The sequence below is a fragment of the Ceratotherium simum genome, chromosome 34 (genome assembly GCF_057802395.1).
Source record: "Ceratotherium simum simum isolate JZ-2026a chromosome 34, ASM5780239v1, whole genome shotgun sequence".
Taxonomy (NCBI): domain Eukaryota; kingdom Metazoa; phylum Chordata; class Mammalia; order Perissodactyla; family Rhinocerotidae; genus Ceratotherium; species Ceratotherium simum.
The window spans coordinates 7,080,982-7,098,822 of record NC_141933.1 but is presented as its reverse complement, the minus strand read 5'-3'; the positions used below and the strand labels follow the sequence as shown (position 1 = coordinate 7,098,822).

The 17,841-nt window shown below is 61.0% G+C and overlaps 2 protein-coding genes across 5 annotated transcripts; both read left to right on the top strand.

Annotated features, from left to right (window-relative positions):
* The first annotated feature begins 206 nt into the window (after nucleotides 1–206).
* KLC2 (kinesin light chain 2) lies at nucleotides 207–9,853 on the top strand. Of its 4 annotated transcripts, none has more exons than XM_087422612.1 (17): nucleotides 207–225; nucleotides 1,060–1,335; nucleotides 3,684–3,914; nucleotides 4,069–4,138; nucleotides 4,624–4,650; nucleotides 4,738–4,960; nucleotides 5,626–5,713; nucleotides 5,830–5,931; nucleotides 6,020–6,193; nucleotides 6,306–6,405; nucleotides 6,969–7,018; nucleotides 7,128–7,195; nucleotides 7,651–7,759; nucleotides 7,864–8,022; nucleotides 8,100–8,224; nucleotides 8,450–8,507; nucleotides 8,896–9,853. In XM_087422612.1, the coding sequence occupies exons 2-17, from the start codon at nucleotides 1,108–1,110 to the stop codon at nucleotides 8,977–8,979; spliced, it is 1,896 nt and encodes a 631-aa protein (XP_087278738.1). In that variant the 5' UTR covers nucleotides 207–225; nucleotides 1,060–1,107; the 3' UTR covers nucleotides 8,980–9,853. The 4 variants fall into 4 exon arrangements, with proteins under 4 accessions (XP_087278738.1, XP_087278737.1, XP_004437701.1 ...); XM_087422611.1 differs by lacking the exon at nucleotides 207–225 and adding an exon at nucleotides 253–373; XM_087422613.1 differs by lacking the exon at nucleotides 207–225 and adding an exon at nucleotides 268–373 and having other exon boundaries at nucleotides 1,097–1,335.
* Nucleotides 9,854–10,547: 694 nt separating this feature from the next.
* On the top strand, nucleotides 10,548–17,712 carry RAB1B (RAB1B, member RAS oncogene family). The gene is made up of 6 exons (XM_004437648.3): nucleotides 10,548–10,662; nucleotides 12,318–12,390; nucleotides 12,646–12,741; nucleotides 12,857–12,952; nucleotides 16,037–16,168; nucleotides 16,262–17,712. The coding sequence occupies exons 1-6, from the start codon at nucleotides 10,649–10,651 to the stop codon at nucleotides 16,454–16,456; spliced, it is 606 nt and encodes a 201-aa protein (XP_004437705.1). The 5' UTR covers nucleotides 10,548–10,648; the 3' UTR covers nucleotides 16,457–17,712.
* The last annotated feature ends 129 nt before the right edge of the window (nucleotides 17,713–17,841 follow it).

The window sequence follows — 17,841 nt, the reverse complement described above, 5'->3', positions numbered from 1 at the left end:
CGGTTTACAGCCGAGCAATCTGGGGCCGCAGGAGCGTGCAAGGCGGTGGCTGGGAACTTGCGCCGGAGGAGAGCCCACGCCCCGCCCCTCGGTGGCCACGCCCTCCAACTCGGATGGCCACGCCCCCAGTTTTCCCTCTAGCCTGAAGCGGCCCGGCCGGCACGCTCCTTTAAGGCAGCCGGCGGGCAGGGAAGAGCGTGTTTCGCCCCCTCCGACGCTGCCGAGGTAGCGGCTTCACCTTTAAGGCGGCGCGGGGACTGCTGGGAAGGCCGGCGGGATGGAGGCAGCGGGCCCGGCTCACGGCTGCCGGTCCGGGTGAAGCGGGGCGGGAGCCGGAGCGGGAGCGGGAGCCGGGCCCGAGCGGGAGGCGCAGGTCCGCGCGGGCCGATCGGGCCGGGAGAGGGGGCACTGGGTCGGCTTAGGGGAGGGGTCGTCGTGCGCGCGGCCTGTGGGAGGCCCGGGCCGGCCCGCGGGGAGGGGGCGCTGTCCTGGGTGGCCGGGGCCGGGAGCTCGGCCTTTTCAGGGGAGGGGTCCGCGGGGCATCGCGCCGGCCTATGGAGAGGGATCGTCGTGGGCGCGGCCTCGGGGGACGGAGAACCCGAGATCTCAGCTCCTCTAGGGGGAGGGTCTCCCCAGGGTGGGCCTGCCCAAGAGGAGGGACTCTGTGGCTCGACCTGCCTGTTGGGGAGGGGCTGCCCGAGGGGCTGGGGCCGGATCTCCGGAGGGGCCGGGGTCTCCCGCAGGGGAGTAAGCACCCACGATCCCCGTAGGACCGTCCTCCGGCGCGCCCTGCCCTGGCTAAGGAAGTCCCCGGGGAAGCCCCGAGGTTGGGCCGCCTAAGCCGGCCTGAGCCGGTGGTCTGGACCGAATCCGGGTCCAGCCTCACCGGCCTCACCGCATTGCGTCTCCTGGGCCGGGAGGAGTCGGGCGCGCCCCCTGTAGGCCGAGAGCGGGCACGGTGCGGGCTGCCGGCCTGGGGACGGGGGCCCCCCGAGGACCCAGGCGTCCGGGGACCGGAGGTGTTTACCTAATCCGGGGCGGACGGCGGTGTGGCCCCAGGCCCGGCACCCTCCTGCCCGCCCCCTCGCCTTCACAGGCGGCGCGGCCATGGCCACGATGGTGCTTCCCCGGGAGGAGAAGCTGAGCCAGGATGAGATCGTGCTGGGCACCAAGGCCGTCATCCAAGGGCTGGAGACCCTGCGCGGGGAACATCGTGCCCTTCTCGCTCCCTTGGTCGCTCATGAAGCCGGCGAGGCCGAGCCAGGCTCTCAGGAGCGCTGTGTCCTCCTGCGCCGCTCCCTGGAGGCCATCGAGCTGGGGCTGGGGGAGGCCCAGGTAGGCCGGTCTGGGGTGCTGAGGTGGGAGGTCATGGGAGGGATAGAGCCTTCCAGAGGAATCCTGGCAATATAGGAACAGAATCTGAGCAGGCAACCATCTGGCCCCTGGAGCCCCGTGGTAGGACCCCAGTAAATATCTGTTGAAGAAATGAATGGGCTTTGGAGACCCCAGCCATGCTTCACCCCAGGAGAGCCTCATCATCCTTTAGCCGCCACACAGAACCCTGTTCCTGGCTTCTCTGCTAGGTAGCAGAGACTGAATGGCATGGGAGATCAGAAAGGAAATCCTGAGGGAATCACCCCTTCCCCCAAGTTAATTTTTTTTTATTCATTTGTTGACAGGTAAGTTATCAAGTGCCTACTATGTGCCAGGGATACAGGTCCAACAAGACAGACAAGGTCCCTGCCCTAGTCCAGTAGGACAAGAGTCAGAAACACACATACATTTGTTACACACTGTGTTAAGTTCTCCAAAGAAAAGAACAAGGTCTGTGATAGCTTGTAGCAAGAGGTCTTATCTATTGGTCAGGCAAGACTTCTGAGGAAATGACATTTAAACCAAGACCTGAAGGAAGGAATGAACTAGAAATGGGAGGAGGGCGAGAAGTTGCATGCTCAAAGGTCCTGAGGTAGGAAAGATGTTGTGGTGGGAGACTTGAGAGAAGACCTGCCTGACTGGAGCTTCATGGGGAAGGAGAGAGGGACAGAAGAGGCCTGTGGAGGAGGCAGGGGCCAGATCATGCTGCACCTTATGCACCTTATTTGGATTTTATTCTCAGGAAATCGGGAAGCCTTTGGAGAGCTTTAAACAGTCAAGGGACACTATCTGACTTAGGTTTTAAAAGCTCCTTCTGGCTGAGGTGTGGAGAATGAACCATAGTGGGTCAAGGGTGGAAAGAGGGAGCAGGTAGTTAGGAAGCCACTGCTGGAATTCAAATGAGAAATGGTGGCTGGGACTAAGGGGTGGCCATGAGCGTGGAGAGAGGGGGACCAGTTCTAGATGTTCTGGAGGTAGGTCCATCAAGACCTGGGGATGGAGCGAGGGAGAGAGAGGAGGGCAGGGTGACTCCCAGGTTTGTGGTTACAGCAGGTTAAGGGGATGAGAGAGCCTGGATGGTCAGGAGTTCTCTTTGGCCCTCTCAAGTCGAGGCTGCCGGGACGATATGCAGATGGAAATATCCAGGAGGCAGGAGAGGGCACAAGGAGTTGGGCTCTGGGGGAAAGAGTCTCGGCCTCCTCAGATCTTGGCTGAGACACCGCCTGGCTCTGTGAATCCTGGGCAGGTGGTATCATCTTGGTTTCCTTGTCTTTAAAATAGGGATCATGCCATCTGCTGTATATACTTCCAGGCTGTTAGGGAATTTTTTTTTAAAGCTAGTGGTTGTGAAAACACCTGTCACTTAGGCATTTGCTAATCAACTAGAGAGCGCAGGGTCCCAGACTGCCTGGCCCTCTGCAAGGGCAATGCGTTGGTCATTCACTCCTCCGCCAGTTGGCTGCCAGGTGCAGCCCCCTCCCGGTGTGCGCAGGCACTAGCACAGATGGGCAACAGGATGGTGTGGAGGCAGGGGAACGTGCCCTCCCTTCCTGGGGCAGAGGGCATAAGAGGGAAGAGGCCTCACTGCAGAAATGACCCTGACCATGAAGGAGGGAGAAAGGCCCCAAGGCAGGAAGAGCCTGGAAGCTCAGGAAAGGAGTCATAGAGGTTGATGAGAGGGGTGGGGCTGAGGCCTCTGGGTCCCCTTACCTGCTCCTGTGGTTCCCCAGACCATCTGGGGGTTTACGACATGCACCCCTTCCATCCCCGGGAGCTGCAGAAGAGCAGGGGCTGCCCTGGACCCTTGGCAGGAGTCAGGATGGGGTCTTTCGGTGGCCTTGCAGCCATCTCTCGGGTTCTTTGGGAAAGTGCTAGCCCTGGGGCGGGCGCAGTGGTATAGTGGCTGTGGCTGCAGAGGCTTGAGTACAGGCCCCAGGAGAGACAGGGACGGGAGTGGCTAGCTCGGGGAAAGCGCAGCACCCCAACTAGCCCTCTTCATGAGCAACCCACCAAGGTGGGAACTGGACCATCAAGGCTGAGGACCAGCTGGAGGCCCAGGAAAGGGGAAGGACTTTCTCAGAGTCCAGCAGAGCGCCCTGGGAGCCCAGGGCTCCTGACCCCAGAAGGAAGGAGTTGGGGATCCCCAAGCCTCCTGGGTTTGGGTCTTGGACTGTGGTCTCTGGGGCCTTGGGGAAAACTCCCTTGATGACAGGAGAACTTTGTGGCCCTCAGCCCTGCAGTTCCTCACAGGCAGGGCCAGGCTGGGGGGTGGATAGGGCTCTGACCCTCATCCCGGCTGGCTGCCGCAGGTGATCCTGGCACTGTCGAGCCACCTGGGGGCCGTAGAGTCAGAGAAGCAGAAGCTGCGGGCTCAGGTGCGGCGCCTGGTGCAGGAGAACCAGTGGCTGCGAGAGGAGCTGGCTGGGACGCAGCAGAAGCTGCAGCGCAGCGAGCAGGCTGTGGCCCAGCTCGAGGAGGAGAAGCAACACTTGCTGTTCATGAGCCAGATCCGCAAGTTGGATGAGGACACCTCCCCCCACGTGAGCCCCTACCACGGCCACCGCGAGGCCACTGGGCAGGGGGTCCTGGGAGCAGGGAGGGGGCAGCGTGGAGTAGACTCTGCTCTACCCAGCCACTGACACCTGGGCTACCTCGTGCCTCCTTCCCTGACGCTCATCCTGTCTTCCTCTCTAGGAGGAGAAGGGGGACGTCCCCAAAGACACTCTGGATGACTTGTTCCCCAACGAGGAGGAGCAGGGCCCAGGTGCGGAGGGCAGCTGGTTCCGGGGATGGGGGAAGGGAGGGCGGTGTGAACTGGTCCTTGGGACCCAGAGATCACCGGAAACGGGGACCACGTGGGTGCCATGTTCTTTCCTGACTCATTTCTGATCATCACATCCCAGCATGTTCGAGCGTAAAGGGCAGGTTTCACACGTGGCTTCTCTCCCGCCAAGCTCTATGAGGAGCAAGCATCACAGTTCAGAGCTCTAGAGCAGCCGGCCTGGGTTCAAGTCCCACTCTGCCGCTAGTTGCTCTGTGCCCCCTGGTAGTTTCTTTTGCCTCTGAGGACGCGTGCGCAGTGCTCAGGCCTGGGCCAGTGCTCACTCTGGTGATGGTGTGCAGCGCATGTCAGAGGCTCCCTTCTTCAGATGGGAGGCTGAGGCTTGGAGGTTGGGTGGCTTGCTCTAGATACACAGCTTTGAAGTACTGGAGCTGGGACTCTACTGATTCTTTCTTGGGGATGACCAGGCCCACTCGTCCAGAACCACATGTCAGGTGGGCTTACTAAAGGTGCTGCTGGCATGTCCCAGCCCAACCCAGGGCCCAGTTGGTACATCTGAACTCCTGCCCTTGGCCTTGCAGCCCCCAGCCCTGGAGGAGGGGATGTGGCTGCCCAGCATGGGGGCTATGAAATCCCAGCCCGGCTCCGCACCCTGCACAACCTGGTGATCCAGTACGCCTCCCAGGGCCGCTATGAGGTGGCCGTGCCACTCTGCAAGCAGGCACTTGAGGACCTAGAGAAGACATCGGGCCACGACCACCCTGATGTAGCCACCATGCTGAACATCCTGGCGCTGGTCTATCGGTGAGAGCTCCTCTGGCCACAGCATCCATGGGAGCGCCTGCACTTTTGTAGAAGGCTCCAGCCTTGGGTCACAAACCCCCTGTGCCTGCTGTGGGCCAGGACTCGGGGACAGAGAGAGAAGGAACTTGTACCCAGAGGGGGCTGAGCTCACCGGGTGCCTGGGCCGCAGATGTGAATAAGCCTCAGTCTAGTGGAGAAGAAAGGCTTGGACACAACCAGGGAGAGGGCAGCACATGAGGATCCAGGGGTCCCGGGGAGTTGGCACAGCTTCTCCAGGCACCAAGGCTCGAGTAGGGTCTTTGGGGAAAGATGAGTTTGCCCAGACCATGAGAGTTGAAGAAGGTTTCTCTGGCAGAAAGCAGCATGAGCAAAGGCCCTAGGGGATAGAGAACAAGGTGCACTGGGCAGGAGGCAGCGGAGGTGTGTCCTGGGGGAGTCTGGCTGGTCCCAAAGCACCACATGGCCCTGGTGAGTTGAGAGTGAACTTCCCAAAGCCCCCCGAGCTCCTGGGGGTCAGAGGCCGACCACATCTCCCCATGCTCTGGGTCACACGCCACCATGCCCACTGGTCAGTAAATACAGAAGTGACCACAGGGATCTTGGGCCATTAGGGGGAGGGCCTTGGGCTGGATGACAACTTTCACTGTGCTCCTGCCTGCCCCCAGGGACCAGAACAAGTACAAGGAGGCTGCCCATCTGCTCAATGATGCTCTGGCCATCCGTGAGAAGACGCTGGGCAAGGACCACCCTGCTGTGAGTGAGGGTGGGTGGGAGGTGGGGGCTGCCCCTGCGCCCTGCAGCTCCCAGGTCCCAGATCCCCTGCCCAGCTGGGCCGTGGGTCATGGAGCCTCCCTTCTCCCACCCCCCAGGTGGCCGCAACACTAAACAACCTGGCGGTTCTGTACGGCAAGCGGGGCAAGTACAAGGAGGCAGAGCCGCTGTGCAAGCGGGCGCTGGAGATCCGGGAGAAGGTGGGAGCAGGCAGGGCTGGCTGGGCCAGGCAGGCGGGGGGCCTAGGCCGGCCCTCAGCCCAGCCACTGGCTCCCACTCCCGTCCCAGGTCCTGGGCAAGTTTCATCCGGACGTGGCTAAGCAGCTGAGCAACCTGGCCCTGCTGTGCCAGAACCAGGGCAAAGCTGAGGAGGTGGAATACTATTACCGGCGGGCACTGGAGATCTATGCCACACGCCTCGGACCTGATGACCCCAACGTGGCCAAGACCAAGAACAACCTGGTGCCCTGGGCCCGGACGGGCTGGAGGGAGTAGGGGGAGAGAGGAGGCTGGAGGAGGGAGGAAGGGAAAAGGCTCCCTGCATCCTGCTCACCCTTTGGCCCTGCCCCTCCAGGCCTCCTGCTACCTGAAGCAGGGCAAGTACCAGGATGCAGAGACGCTGTACAAGGAGATCCTCACCCGCGCTCACGAGAAGGAGTTTGGCTCTGTCAATGGTGAGTCCATGGCTGCCGTGTGCCCCCAGCTCACCCAGCACAGGCCCTCATGCCTGGGGGCTGGCGGGTCCCCAGCCACTCAGGTGCACACGCCAAACTCGCATGGCCTCCTGGGCCCTGCCCATGCCCTTGGCCCAGAGTCTTTCCTCTTTCTCTACTGGGCAACTCCTGCTCCTGCTCACCCCGAGGGCCCAGCCCAGATGTCTCCCGCTCTGGGAAGCCACCTTTTGGCCCCCGGTGGCCAGTCATTTCCTGCTCTGGGATCCCTCAGCCTGGCCCGTCATTCGGGCCTAGCACATGTCTCGGGCTGTGGGCCTGAGGTGCGTAAGGGTCTGCTGCTCACAGCCCCCTCAAGCAAAGGCCTGTGCCACGGTCATCTCCGTGTTCCAGAGGAGGGTCAGTAATGTTTTGGGTCTGTTTCTTGTTCATTCATTCATTCAACAAAGCCCAACCCTGGTCCTTCCTGGGTACCCCTAACCCCCACCCCAGACCCCAGTCCTATGTCCAGCCCAATCAGGAGAGGCCTACATGGGAGGCTGGTGACAGCCCGTTTCTCCCCCCAGGGGACAACAAGCCCATCTGGATGCACGCAGAGGAACGGGAGGAGAGCAAGGTGCCTCTGGGGGCAGGGCTGGGGTGGGGGTTTGGGGAGGGAGGGTGAGGCTGGGGGGTACAAGGGGAAGACCTTTCCTCCCACCTCCCGTGACCATTCCTTTCCCCAGGATAAGCGCCGGGACAGCACGCCCTATGGGGAATATGGCAGCTGGTACAAGGCCTGTAAAGTTGACAGGTGAGGACAGCGGGCCAGGGCTGGCAGTGGAGCAGGTAGCAGGACCCAGCATCCCAGCTGGGGGCTGCAGCTGGGTTCCACACGCCGTACTGCTCACCCCCAGAACACACTCCCCTTTTCTGTCAGCTCACTTTTCAAGGCCCAGGTCACAGGCCACCTGTCCCTAGAAGACTTTTTGCACCTGGAGAGCCTGATTATCTTGCTCCTGGGTCTCCCAGCTTTTAGTCCTGGTGGCAACACCCCACTCAGGGCCCTGGAGCCAGGTCCCCAGCCCTGGGGTGATTTCCCCAAGATAGGAGAGTCTGGGCGGGCCTAGCATAGGGCTTGTCACACAGGAGGGGCAGGATTCTGATTGGCCGGATGGGTCCCCAGGACCCAGTGTGGGCCAGATGCCAAGATGGGCCCTGGGTCCTGGGGAACACGGAGTTTGAGACTACCCCATGTCCCATTCACAGCCCCACAGTCAACACCACCCTGCGCAGCTTGGGGGCCCTGTACCGGCGCCAGGGCAAGCTAGAAGCTGCGCACACGCTGGAGGACTGCGCCAGCCGCAGCCGCAAGCAGGTGGGGCAGCAGGCACGAGGGGTGGGGGCAGGGACCCGCGTTGCCCCATGTGTGCTGCAGTCAGGGCATGTTGCTCCACCTGATGCTCCCTGCCCCTCCCTCAGGGCCTGGACCCTGCGAGCCAGACCAAGGTGGTGGAACTGCTGAAAGACAGCAGTGGAGGGCGGGGAGAGCGCCGTGGCAGCCGAGACGTGGCCGGGGGTGCTGGGGCTCGGTCTGAGTCTGACCTTGAGGAGGCAGGGCCTGCTGCCGAGTGGAACGGGGTGAGTCCAGGGGCGAGGGTGGGCCACGAGTCCCGGGCAGCCAGTGCAGCAGAGAGACAAACCCATCCACCCCACAGGACGGCAGCGGCTCCCTGCGGCGCAGCGGCTCCTTTGGGAAGCTCCGAGATGCCCTGAGGCGTAGCAGTGAGATGCTGGTGAAGAAGCTGCAGGGTGGTAGCCCCCAGGAGTCCCCTAACCCGAGGTGAGCCCCTGCCCCCGAGGAGCCCCGCACCCAACAGCCCAACCACTCCAGATGAGCTCCCCACCCAGAGTGAACTCCCTCATCTCTCAAGTACCACCACCCACCACACCTGCTCCCTCCCACAGCCTCCCTCCCCAGCCCCAACCTTCCCCCAGGCTCCCCCAGGTCCACCACGGACAAATCCACAAATCCAAATCCACAAATCCCGCTGTCCTCTCCCCTCAGGATGAAGCGGGCCAGTTCCTTGAACTTCCTCAACAAGAGTGTGGAAGAGCCAGTCCAGGTATGGGCGGGGGGTGTCTGGGCGCTGGGCAGCTGAGGCCCAGGCCCTTGGGCCCAAGGCCTGCATGTCCTGTGTACGCACCCAGCCTCTCTCCTCAAGCATGTCTGTTCATCCAGCAACATTTCCTGTCTCCGTCCCAGGCCTGGCTTTGGGCTGGACACTGGGGAGGCAAATAAGAGAAACCTAGGCCCCTGCCTGAGGTGGACATGCCAGCGGCCAGTGCCCACACGGGAACTGTGGAGGTGGGCGGGAGTCTCAGAGCACTTGGCCATGGCCATGGGCCCGGCTCAGCGACTCTGGCCTGACTCTGGCTGGTCAGGCCCCTTCGGGCCAGGGACGCAAAGACAGAGGAGCCCAAGGCGGAGCCACTTGCCCCTTCCGCCCACAGCCTGGAGGCACAGGCCTCTCTGACAGCCGCACCCTCAGCTCCAGCTCCATGGACCTCTCCCGGCGAAGCTCCCTGGTGGGCTAATCCTGAAGGGGCAGCGGTTCACCAGAGCCTCCACCCGGCACTGCCCTCACCCCCAGCCCTGCGCATGGGCCTGCTGCTTGCCCCCCAGTCTTTTCTGTTCAATCTCAGGGTAACCTCCTCCCTTGTCATCTCAGCCTGAGCCCTGGAGGCTGGGCCCGTCCGCTCCAGCTCTACCCTTTATTTATTCCTTCCAGCAGGGCCCCTTCTTCCCTAGGTTCAGGGCCCCGAGAGGGGCTGGCTGGGTCTCTAAGGTAGAGACTCGGTGGCCTGCCCTCCCCAGACCCCGGAGCCAAGAACACTAAGCACCTGCCGTCCCTTCAGCACCCTGCCCTCCCCACGGCCGTTGCTTCTGTATATAGAGAAATAAGTTATTGGCCGCGCCCCTCCCCTCAGTCCACGGTACTACCGAGCCTCCCTCGCCCCGCCCTTCTCTAGTGGTACCGCCCAGGCCTTAATCACCCCCATTCCGTGCGGTGGTATCTCCCAGGCTCCACATCTTGGGGCGGCGCCTTCCCAAAGGGTTCCTGGGCCTTCTGGCGCTCCTGTCGGCCTTTGAGGGGTGCGGCCTGCCCCGCCATCGCCCCGCGCCCCAGGACGGAGAACCCGCCCTTCGCCCGCCCACTCACCGCCGGGCCCTGCCCTGCATCCCGGCCTTATGCACTGCCCCTCCCCCCCGGCCCCGCCCAGGCACGGCCTGACCCCGCCCCGGGCACCGCCGGTCGAGCCTTCCTGCCACGCCCCCTCCCATGCCTGCAGCTTCTCCCGAGGGGCAGCGATGGCCTCCTGTGGCAGGAGGGGCTGCCCCAGTTGGGGGTGAGGCGGTCGCTCTCTATTTTCAAATGTTGCTGTAGAAATAAAGACGGTTTGAAACTGAGCCGGGCTTGTTTTCGGGCGGAGGCCGAGGGCTGCCAGCGTCTCCAGGTTGGGGATGGGGTCGGGAGAGGCTGCGGGTGAATGCGTGTGTGTGTGTGTCGCTCACGTCTGCTCCCGCGCAGTATCTACTCCGCCCCTATCCCGGAACTGTTTGGGGGCCCCACAGGTTCAGGATGTTTTCTAACAACCTTCATCTCTGAGGATCTAGAAACCGAGAGCTTTGATTGAGCTCTACCCCTCACTAAGCTGTTGGACCTTGAGCGATGATTTTTTCATCTATAAAATGTGGGTGATCACAACTTCCTCCTGGGGCTGCGGCTTTGAGTTAGGAGCGCCAGCACACGAAGAACCCTGGATAAAGGAACTTTTACTAATGCTCACCAACTCCGGGGCCTGGGCGGGTAGGGATGACTACCTCTGTCAGACAGACGTGAAACGTATCAACCCCAGCACTAAACTGAGCTTCCAACGCCGGGACGCAGTTAGGCTCCCGAACGCAGTACTCAAGCTCAGGTACGTGTAGGGAGCGAACTACAAGCCCCAGAAGGCAATGCGCGGCAACCATGGGGGGTGGGCTAGGAGGCTCGGGCTCTTCGGTGTACGCCTGCGCAGCGGGGGTGAGCTGTATGACGCACGGAGACTACAAGTTCCGAGAAGCAACGCGGCGAGGCCCAAGCCGGGAATGTTTGCGCCTGCGCGTCGCGGGCGGGGCTTCTGGGGCGGAGCAGCCACCATCTTGGAACGGGAGGCGGAGCAGAGCCGACTGGGAGCGACCGAGCGGGCCGCTGCCGCCGCCATGAACCCCGAATAGTGAGTGAGCTCCGCCCGCGCCGTCCGGCGCAGCCTCGATCCCGAGTACGGGGCTGTACGCTTACTGGGGTTGTCCAGCCTGGGTCGGGACTGCGCGGCGCCCCCACATCCGGGTCTGTCTTCCGCTGACCCCCCCCCCCCACATCCGGGTTCTGCCCCTCCCCCCGGGGGCCCCAGGACCCCGGCTCGACACCCCGAGTTCTTGCACCCAGTGCCCGGAGACTGCGACTTCGAGGGGCACCAGTTGGAGCCCGAGGCACCGACCTTACCAGGCCTTATCGGTTAGATGATCCTGCAGCCCCGGTCTCTCCAGCCTCAGTTTCCCCACCTGCTGCTTGAGAGTGTCGGTCTGGGTGCTGACGGCGGTCCCGGCGTTTTGGAGGCGGTCACCGGATAATTTCTGGTCTCGGTCCGGACTCGGGCCCTTTAGGTCGGGCCGTAAATATTTTTGCTCTTCCCGTTCTCCCGGAATCCGGTTCCCGGGCCGGCACACGGCCGGGCAGACGCGGCAGGCCCGGAGGCGCCGCTCGGGGTCGCGCTCCTGCAGGTCCTCCGGTCCTGCCGCTTCGTCCCCTGCCTGGGTCAAGCTGCCCTGCCGCTCCCGGCGGCCGGTCCCTTCCCGCCCTTCCTCACCTTTCGAGGTCCCCGGCGCCACCGGCACACCCCTTCCCTTCACTGCTGGTGAAGTTCAGATGAATGTGGCATTTGTTCTCCCCTTCCAGTGGGGTTCTCTGTTCCTCAAACTCTCCTCACTTCTTGGTCGCTCCCCCTCCGGGTGGGTGGCCCACATCTCTGCCCCAGACTGCTCGTTGACAGTTTTCCCTAAATGTCAGTTATCTTCTTCTGCCCCTTCCTTTTTTACCTCCAGATCCAGGCCTCACATTTCCTTGGGGAAGGGTGAAGCTCTGAGCTGGATTATAAGGGGGACAGAGAAGGGAACCAGCAGGCTCTCACAGAGATTCTGGAGTCTGAACCTGGTTTCCAGTCTTAAAGTAACTTAGGGCAAGTCACTTCCCTTCTTGGACCTCTGGTTTCCTCATCAGTTGAAATAACAGCACCTCCTTCATTGGACAGTTGTGAGGCTTAAAGGAGATGATGTGTTTGAAGTGCTTAGCACAGGGCCAGGCCCAAGTAGGAACTCCATACCTGTTAACTGCCGTTACCATGGTCTCTTGTCGACCACCTCTTCTTAGAGGCTTCGTACCAGGCTCGTTACACAGACATTCACTTAACAAGTTCTAGGCCGAGCCCTGGCTTCCACTTCTAGAGCCTGCCAAGCTAGGTACCCCACAGGGCAGTGTAGGAGGGGTTCCCTAAATAGCCCCTACTGGACCCCAGACCGTGGAGTCTGTTAGGAGTCAGGGTGGGACACCCAGTTTTGTCACCTAACTGGTTGTGATCATTGGCAAGTCATGTCCCTCTCTGTTCCCTTCTCTGTAAAGTGGGAATTCAGACTCAGCCCTTTGGGTCGGCTGTGTTATGGGGGGTGGTCAGCTCTCCCTCTCCCAGGATTTGTGGGAGGATCTTGTGAGCACCTTAGTACTCTAAACCGGGGCATGCCTTGAAGTGTGGGAGAATGCTATAGTTGTGACTCCAGGGTGAATGGCGAGTGGGCTCCCTGCCTTCCTTCATGTCTTCCCATCCTTTCTCTCCAGTGACTACCTGTTTAAGCTGCTTTTGATTGGTGACTCGGGCGTGGGCAAGTCATGCCTGCTCCTGCGGTTTGCTGTGAGTAAGAGGCCTCCCCTAGCATCCATCTGGGGTCCTGGCTGGTGGCCGGAGGGAGAGGGGGCAGCTCAGAGCACATCCTGGGGGACCAAGGATGAAGTTGCAGGATGTGCCAGTATCTGACTGAAAAAGGGCACAGGGCTGGCAAGTTGGAGTGCTGAGAACTGGGGCTGGGGTGGGGAACTGGAGGGACATAGTCCAAATGGGCCTCAGGCCTGTTCGCTCAGCCCATTTCGCTGGCCTCCCATCTTCCAGGATGACACATACACAGAGAGCTACATCAGCACCATCGGGGTGGACTTCAAGATCCGAACCATTGAGCTGGATGGCAAAACCATCAAACTTCAGATCGTGCGTGTCGCTCTTCTCCACGTCCCTGGTGCAGAGGCATCTGCTTTGGGGGGGAGGCGGGGCTCTGGGCGTGGAGCCCAGGGCTGACTAGCCCTTCTCTCCTCCTGTCTTGTAGTGGGACACGGCAGGTCAGGAGCGGTTCCGGACGATCACTTCCAGCTACTACCGGGGGGCTCACGGCATCATCGTGGTGTACGATGTCACTGACCAGGTACTCCTGGGCTCGCCGTCCCCAGCCTTGCCTCCTCAGCCTCAGGCCTTTGGCTCTCGCTTCTTTTTCCTCTTTCCGTCCTCTCTTCCTGGTGCTGCCTGGAAGGGAGACTGTACTCGGACTCATTTCACAAGGAGAGAAACAGCTGCAGAAGTGGATCCTCCTGAACGAGGCCCTGCTGCAGGGTCTTGGCAGAACCAGGCTTCACACCTCCCAGCCAGGCTTGCCACCTTATTCTAGACCTTCCGGGCGCCTGTGTTTTGTGGGGGTGTAGTCAGCTGATAGGGTGCTGTGCTGGGCCCCTGGCCTCCTGTGTGAAGACACTGTGGAGAAGCAATTGGAGGGCCTTAGACAAGGCGGTGAGGGAGCCCTGCCCTCTGGGCCCAGTGTGAGCAGAGGTCTGGGAGCTTTGTGTCTGCTGTGGCAGCATTAGTCTCGTGTCTTTGGCAGCAATGGTTAACAGCCAGAAACAGCCCCACCATACCTTATAGTTTATAGAACCTGTCTCGGTTTTTTGACGCTTATAACCCCTTCAGAGGTCTGCATTATGTTCCCATTTTACAGATGAGGAAATGAGTCAGAGTGGTGAGCAGACTTGGCTTAGGGCCCTGCAGCTCGTTAAGTGGCAGAGACAGAAAGCCCAGGACTCCTGATTCTGCTGGCTTTGTTCTTTCTCCTAAACCTTGTTGCTTACTGGGGCCCAGGCCCTGGAGACGTGGGGATGCTTACATTAGCCCCGGGCCGGGAGAGGGGCAGCTGGGCTCTTCGGCCACCAGGGACGCGTGATGCCCCTTGGACAACAAGCTGTGGGTGAACTGCTCCACTCACAGGTCACTGAGGACCTCTAACTGCCAAATCCCGTGATCTCATTCCAGTTCTCACCCTGATGGACCTCTCGTGGCTTTTAACTCCGTTCTCTTGTCTCTCCTCAAAAAGTCTGCTGTCTCCAGCTCTCCCACCTCCTGCTGCATTCGATTCTCTCTTCAGTGGCTTTTTATTGGTTCGTCCTGTGCTGCCCTCCTCCCCCCCCCCGCCCCAAAATTTGTGCTTCCTGCCCCTGCCCCACGCCGCCTCCTGACTCTCCCACTTTGTGGTTCAGCTTCTGTCTGGTGTTCTGTGATGCCTGCGTCTGAACAGCTATCATGCTGCATCCCCTCCTCTGGCCCTACATTCCTCTGGCACTTGATGTCTGTGTTAATTCTAATCTTTAAAATATTACCCAGTGAGCTAAGTGGTGGGGTCCCCATTTTCCAGATGAGGAAACACTCTTGCAGCGGTGTTAAGTAACTCACCTATGGTCTCGCAGCCAGGAAAGACAAAGCCGGTGTTTGAACCCAGGGCTCTTTGCTACTGAACACACCCTTTCCTGCCCCTAGACAGCCTCTCCCGAGCTCCAGAGCGTTTGCAGAACTCAGCATGTCCAGCACTGGCCTCACGACCTCTCCAGAACTAGCTCCTGTAGCCCCATCTCTGTAACAGCGTGCCTGTCGGCCTGACCAGAAAACTCTTCCCTCCCCCATCCAGTCAGTCCTAGGGTCCCTGTTTCCCGCCCATCCTCTCTCTCAGATCCATCGCCTTGTAATAATAGCAGTGATGAGGATAATAGCAGCTCCTGCTAATTAAGCGCTTGTTATGAGACAGGCTTGCATTCATCATCTCATGCTGACAACAGCCGCACTGGGAGGTACTGTTTTATAGAAGTGAGGAAACTGAGGCTCAGAGAGGTCAGGTTATGTTTAGGGTCACACAGTAAATGGCAAGAGTGGGCTTACCCCAGCATGGTCTGACTTGAGATCCTGTGCTCCTCCCTGCCTTGTTCCTGGCTCAGGGCATATTCTCTCTGCCCTGGATTATTCCGTCCACCTCCCCGGTGGTCTCCATCTTGCGGGTCTGCTCTGGCCTCTGTGCTCCTGCCAGGCCTAGTTCCCAGAGCACAGGAATGCTCCTGCTGCTCCCTTCCTCAGAATGCCTCCCCTGGCTCCTGGTTCTCGAAGATCTGGCCAGGCTAAGACCCTCCGTGCTCTGGCCTGCCTCCTCTCCCTCTCCTTCCCTGCTCGGGGCCTGCGTCCCAGCAACATTCAGCTTCTCCCCCTCCCCGAAGCCCCCATGCCCCTCCCATTCTGTGACCTGGCATGTGTCGTCGCCTCCCCTTGCACTCTTCCCCACCCCTCCACTTGCTCCCACACAAGGCCAGGCCGTCCCTGCAGGCGGGGGTGGTCCTGGAGCCCCACCGGCTCCTGCCCGCTGTCCCTGCAGCACTGGTCACCCTGTCTTGCCATCGTGTGGGTCCTGGTCTGGTCCTCCACTGTCTCCCGGGTGCTTTAGGGCAGGGCCCAGGTACAATTCCCTTCTTCATCCCCAGGGCCCAGCCTGGGACATGGCAGGAGGTGTAAGTTTGAACCCAGCGTCATGTCACCAGGCCTCTGGCTCCTAAGACGGAAAAGTGGCTGTAGCTCAAGCACGTTCCCAGAAGTTCTGTCGTTTGTCCGTCTGCTGGGGGTGGAGGGTGGGGAGTGGTGAGCTGCTGGAGAGCCAGGCTGAGTAAGGAGGCTTTCGGTGCCGGAAGTAGGCTGAATGTTAGGCTCTGTTCCCAGGATACCTGTCTCACAGTGCAGGGTCTCCTCTGCGAGGACCCTCCACCTGCCACTGGGCTCCACGACTTCAAACTTGAAAGAGATTTTAAAGCCACTGTGAGAACTTTGTGATTCCTGCTAACCTCTTACCCTCTGTTTCTGTCTCCCCTCTGGCTTGTCTCTTGCTCCCCACACGTGGTTAGTCTTTTTCTGTGTCTCAGGGAGAGACGAGCAGCTGTAGGAAGCTGAGCTGGCTGGCCCTTAGGCCTAGGCTGTTTCGATGTTGGGCTGTTGGCAGACAGCTAGGGCTGTGCTGGGCCTGGCTTTTGGGGACTCAGATGGAGGAGAGCTAAGCCTGGGAGAAGAGAGCTTCCTCTGGGTCCCTGAGCCCAGGGCTCCTGCCTGTCTCAGGAGCCCAGGGCAACCCCTTTCCCTCAAAGCCCCTGTTCTCTAGGCCTAGGGTAGGGGTGGGAGTTAGGAGTGAAATGGCTTTTGTCCCTGGTCCTTCTAGGAATCCTATGCCAACGTGAAGCAGTGGCTACAGGAGATCGACCGCTACGCCAGTGAGAATGTCAACAAGCTCCTGGTGGGCAACAAGAGTGACCTCACCACCAAGAAAGTGGTAGACAACACCACAGCCAAGGTGAGCGGGGCCTGGGCCTGGGCCCCTAGCATGGGCTGGGGTCTGTGCCCCTCACCCCTCTCTCCCTCCTCTTCTCTCCTCTCCCCTTGGCAGGAGTTTGCAGACTCTCTGGGCATCCCCTTCCTGGAGACGAGTGCCAAGAACGCTACCAATGTAGAGCAGGCGTTCATGACCATGGCTGCTGAGATCAAAAAGCGGATGGGGCCCGGGGCAGCCTCGGGGGGTGAGCGGCCCAACCTCAAGATCGACAGCACCCCTGTGAAGCCTGCTGGCGGCGGCTGTTGCTAGGAGGGGCACGTGGGGTGGGACAGGAGGGGCACCTTCTCCAGATGATGCCCCTGGAGGGGGCAGGAGGGGCCTCCCTCTCCTGGGGCATTTGAGTCTGTGGCTTTGGGGTGTCCTGGGCTCCCCATATCCCTCTGGCCCATCTGTCTGCTGCCCTGAGCCCCAGTCTGTCAGGGCCCCCAAGGGAGGACACCCAGGACCTGTGGCTGGGGTAGGGGTAGGGGCTTGCTCTGCTGCTGCCTCTAGGTAACTTTAAAAGATACCCCAACACACACCTTTCTTTGGGATGAGGGCTCCTCTGTCTGTCTCCCTCCTCTTGCCCCCCATTATGCTGCAATGGGTTTCTCTCCTTACCCTTCTTCCTTGTCTCCCCTTACCCCAGAGCCGCGGGCCTCCCTGGCCTCTACTGCCCCTGGCTGCAGTTGGTGCCCAGGGCCAGGAATGGGACCAGGGGATCCAGGCCCTGGGATCCAGGGCCCTGGGCCGGACCTCAGGACGGGCATGGGGGCCGCAGGGGCCTGGCAGCCCACCCTCACCTCTCCTCCCTGCCTCCCTTCCCACACTCACAGCTCCAGCCGTCCAGCTACGGTGGGGTCTGAGCACATCTAGGGCAGGTGGGCGGGCAGCCGCGCTGGGCCCGTGTCTTGAGCCCAGAGGGAGCCTGCTCCTTGCAGCCCCCTGCCCTGCCAGAGCCAGGCCCATGTGCTGCCTGCCCACCGTGCCCCTTTGTCCCCAAGGCAGGCGGAGGTGGAAGGCGCCCCCGTGCCAGAGGCCGGGCACCAGCCTTAACCCTCACTCTGCCAGCACCTCCTCCCTCTCCCTGAGGCAGCACATCTGGCTTATTCTCCCCCTTCATCCCTCGGAGCCTGCGAGGGCAGATCCTCATCCCCTGTTGCTACTTCTCCTTTGGAGAACGTGGGTGCAACCCAGGGTTGGGCCCTCTCTGCTCACCCTCTCCCACCCAGGATCCTAGCCCCCTGCCCTCTGGCACAGCTGCTTCCTGCAGAAAAACAAACCTTTGGTCTCTACCTGAGAAGCCATGTTCTTGTGCTGTCTCTCACCTGTCCCAGCTGTGCCCTGCCCTCCAGCTTGTATTTAAGTCCCTGGGCTGCCTCTTGGGGTGCCCCCCACTCCCAGGTTCCCCTCTGGTGTCATGTCAGGCATTTTGCAAGGAAAAGCCACTTGGGGAAAGACGGAAAGGACAAAAAAAGAATAAATTTCCACTGGCCCTCGGATGAGCCGAGGGTTTTTGCAAGGAAGTTGTGGTGACTTGGTGTGGTCTGTGGTGGGGGCTGCCTTGGGGCGGGGGATGGAACTGGAGCTCTGGGCTTGGCGGGCTGCACAGGGGTCCTGGCTTGGGCTGTGTGTCCTAGGGTTGCTGTTGAAAG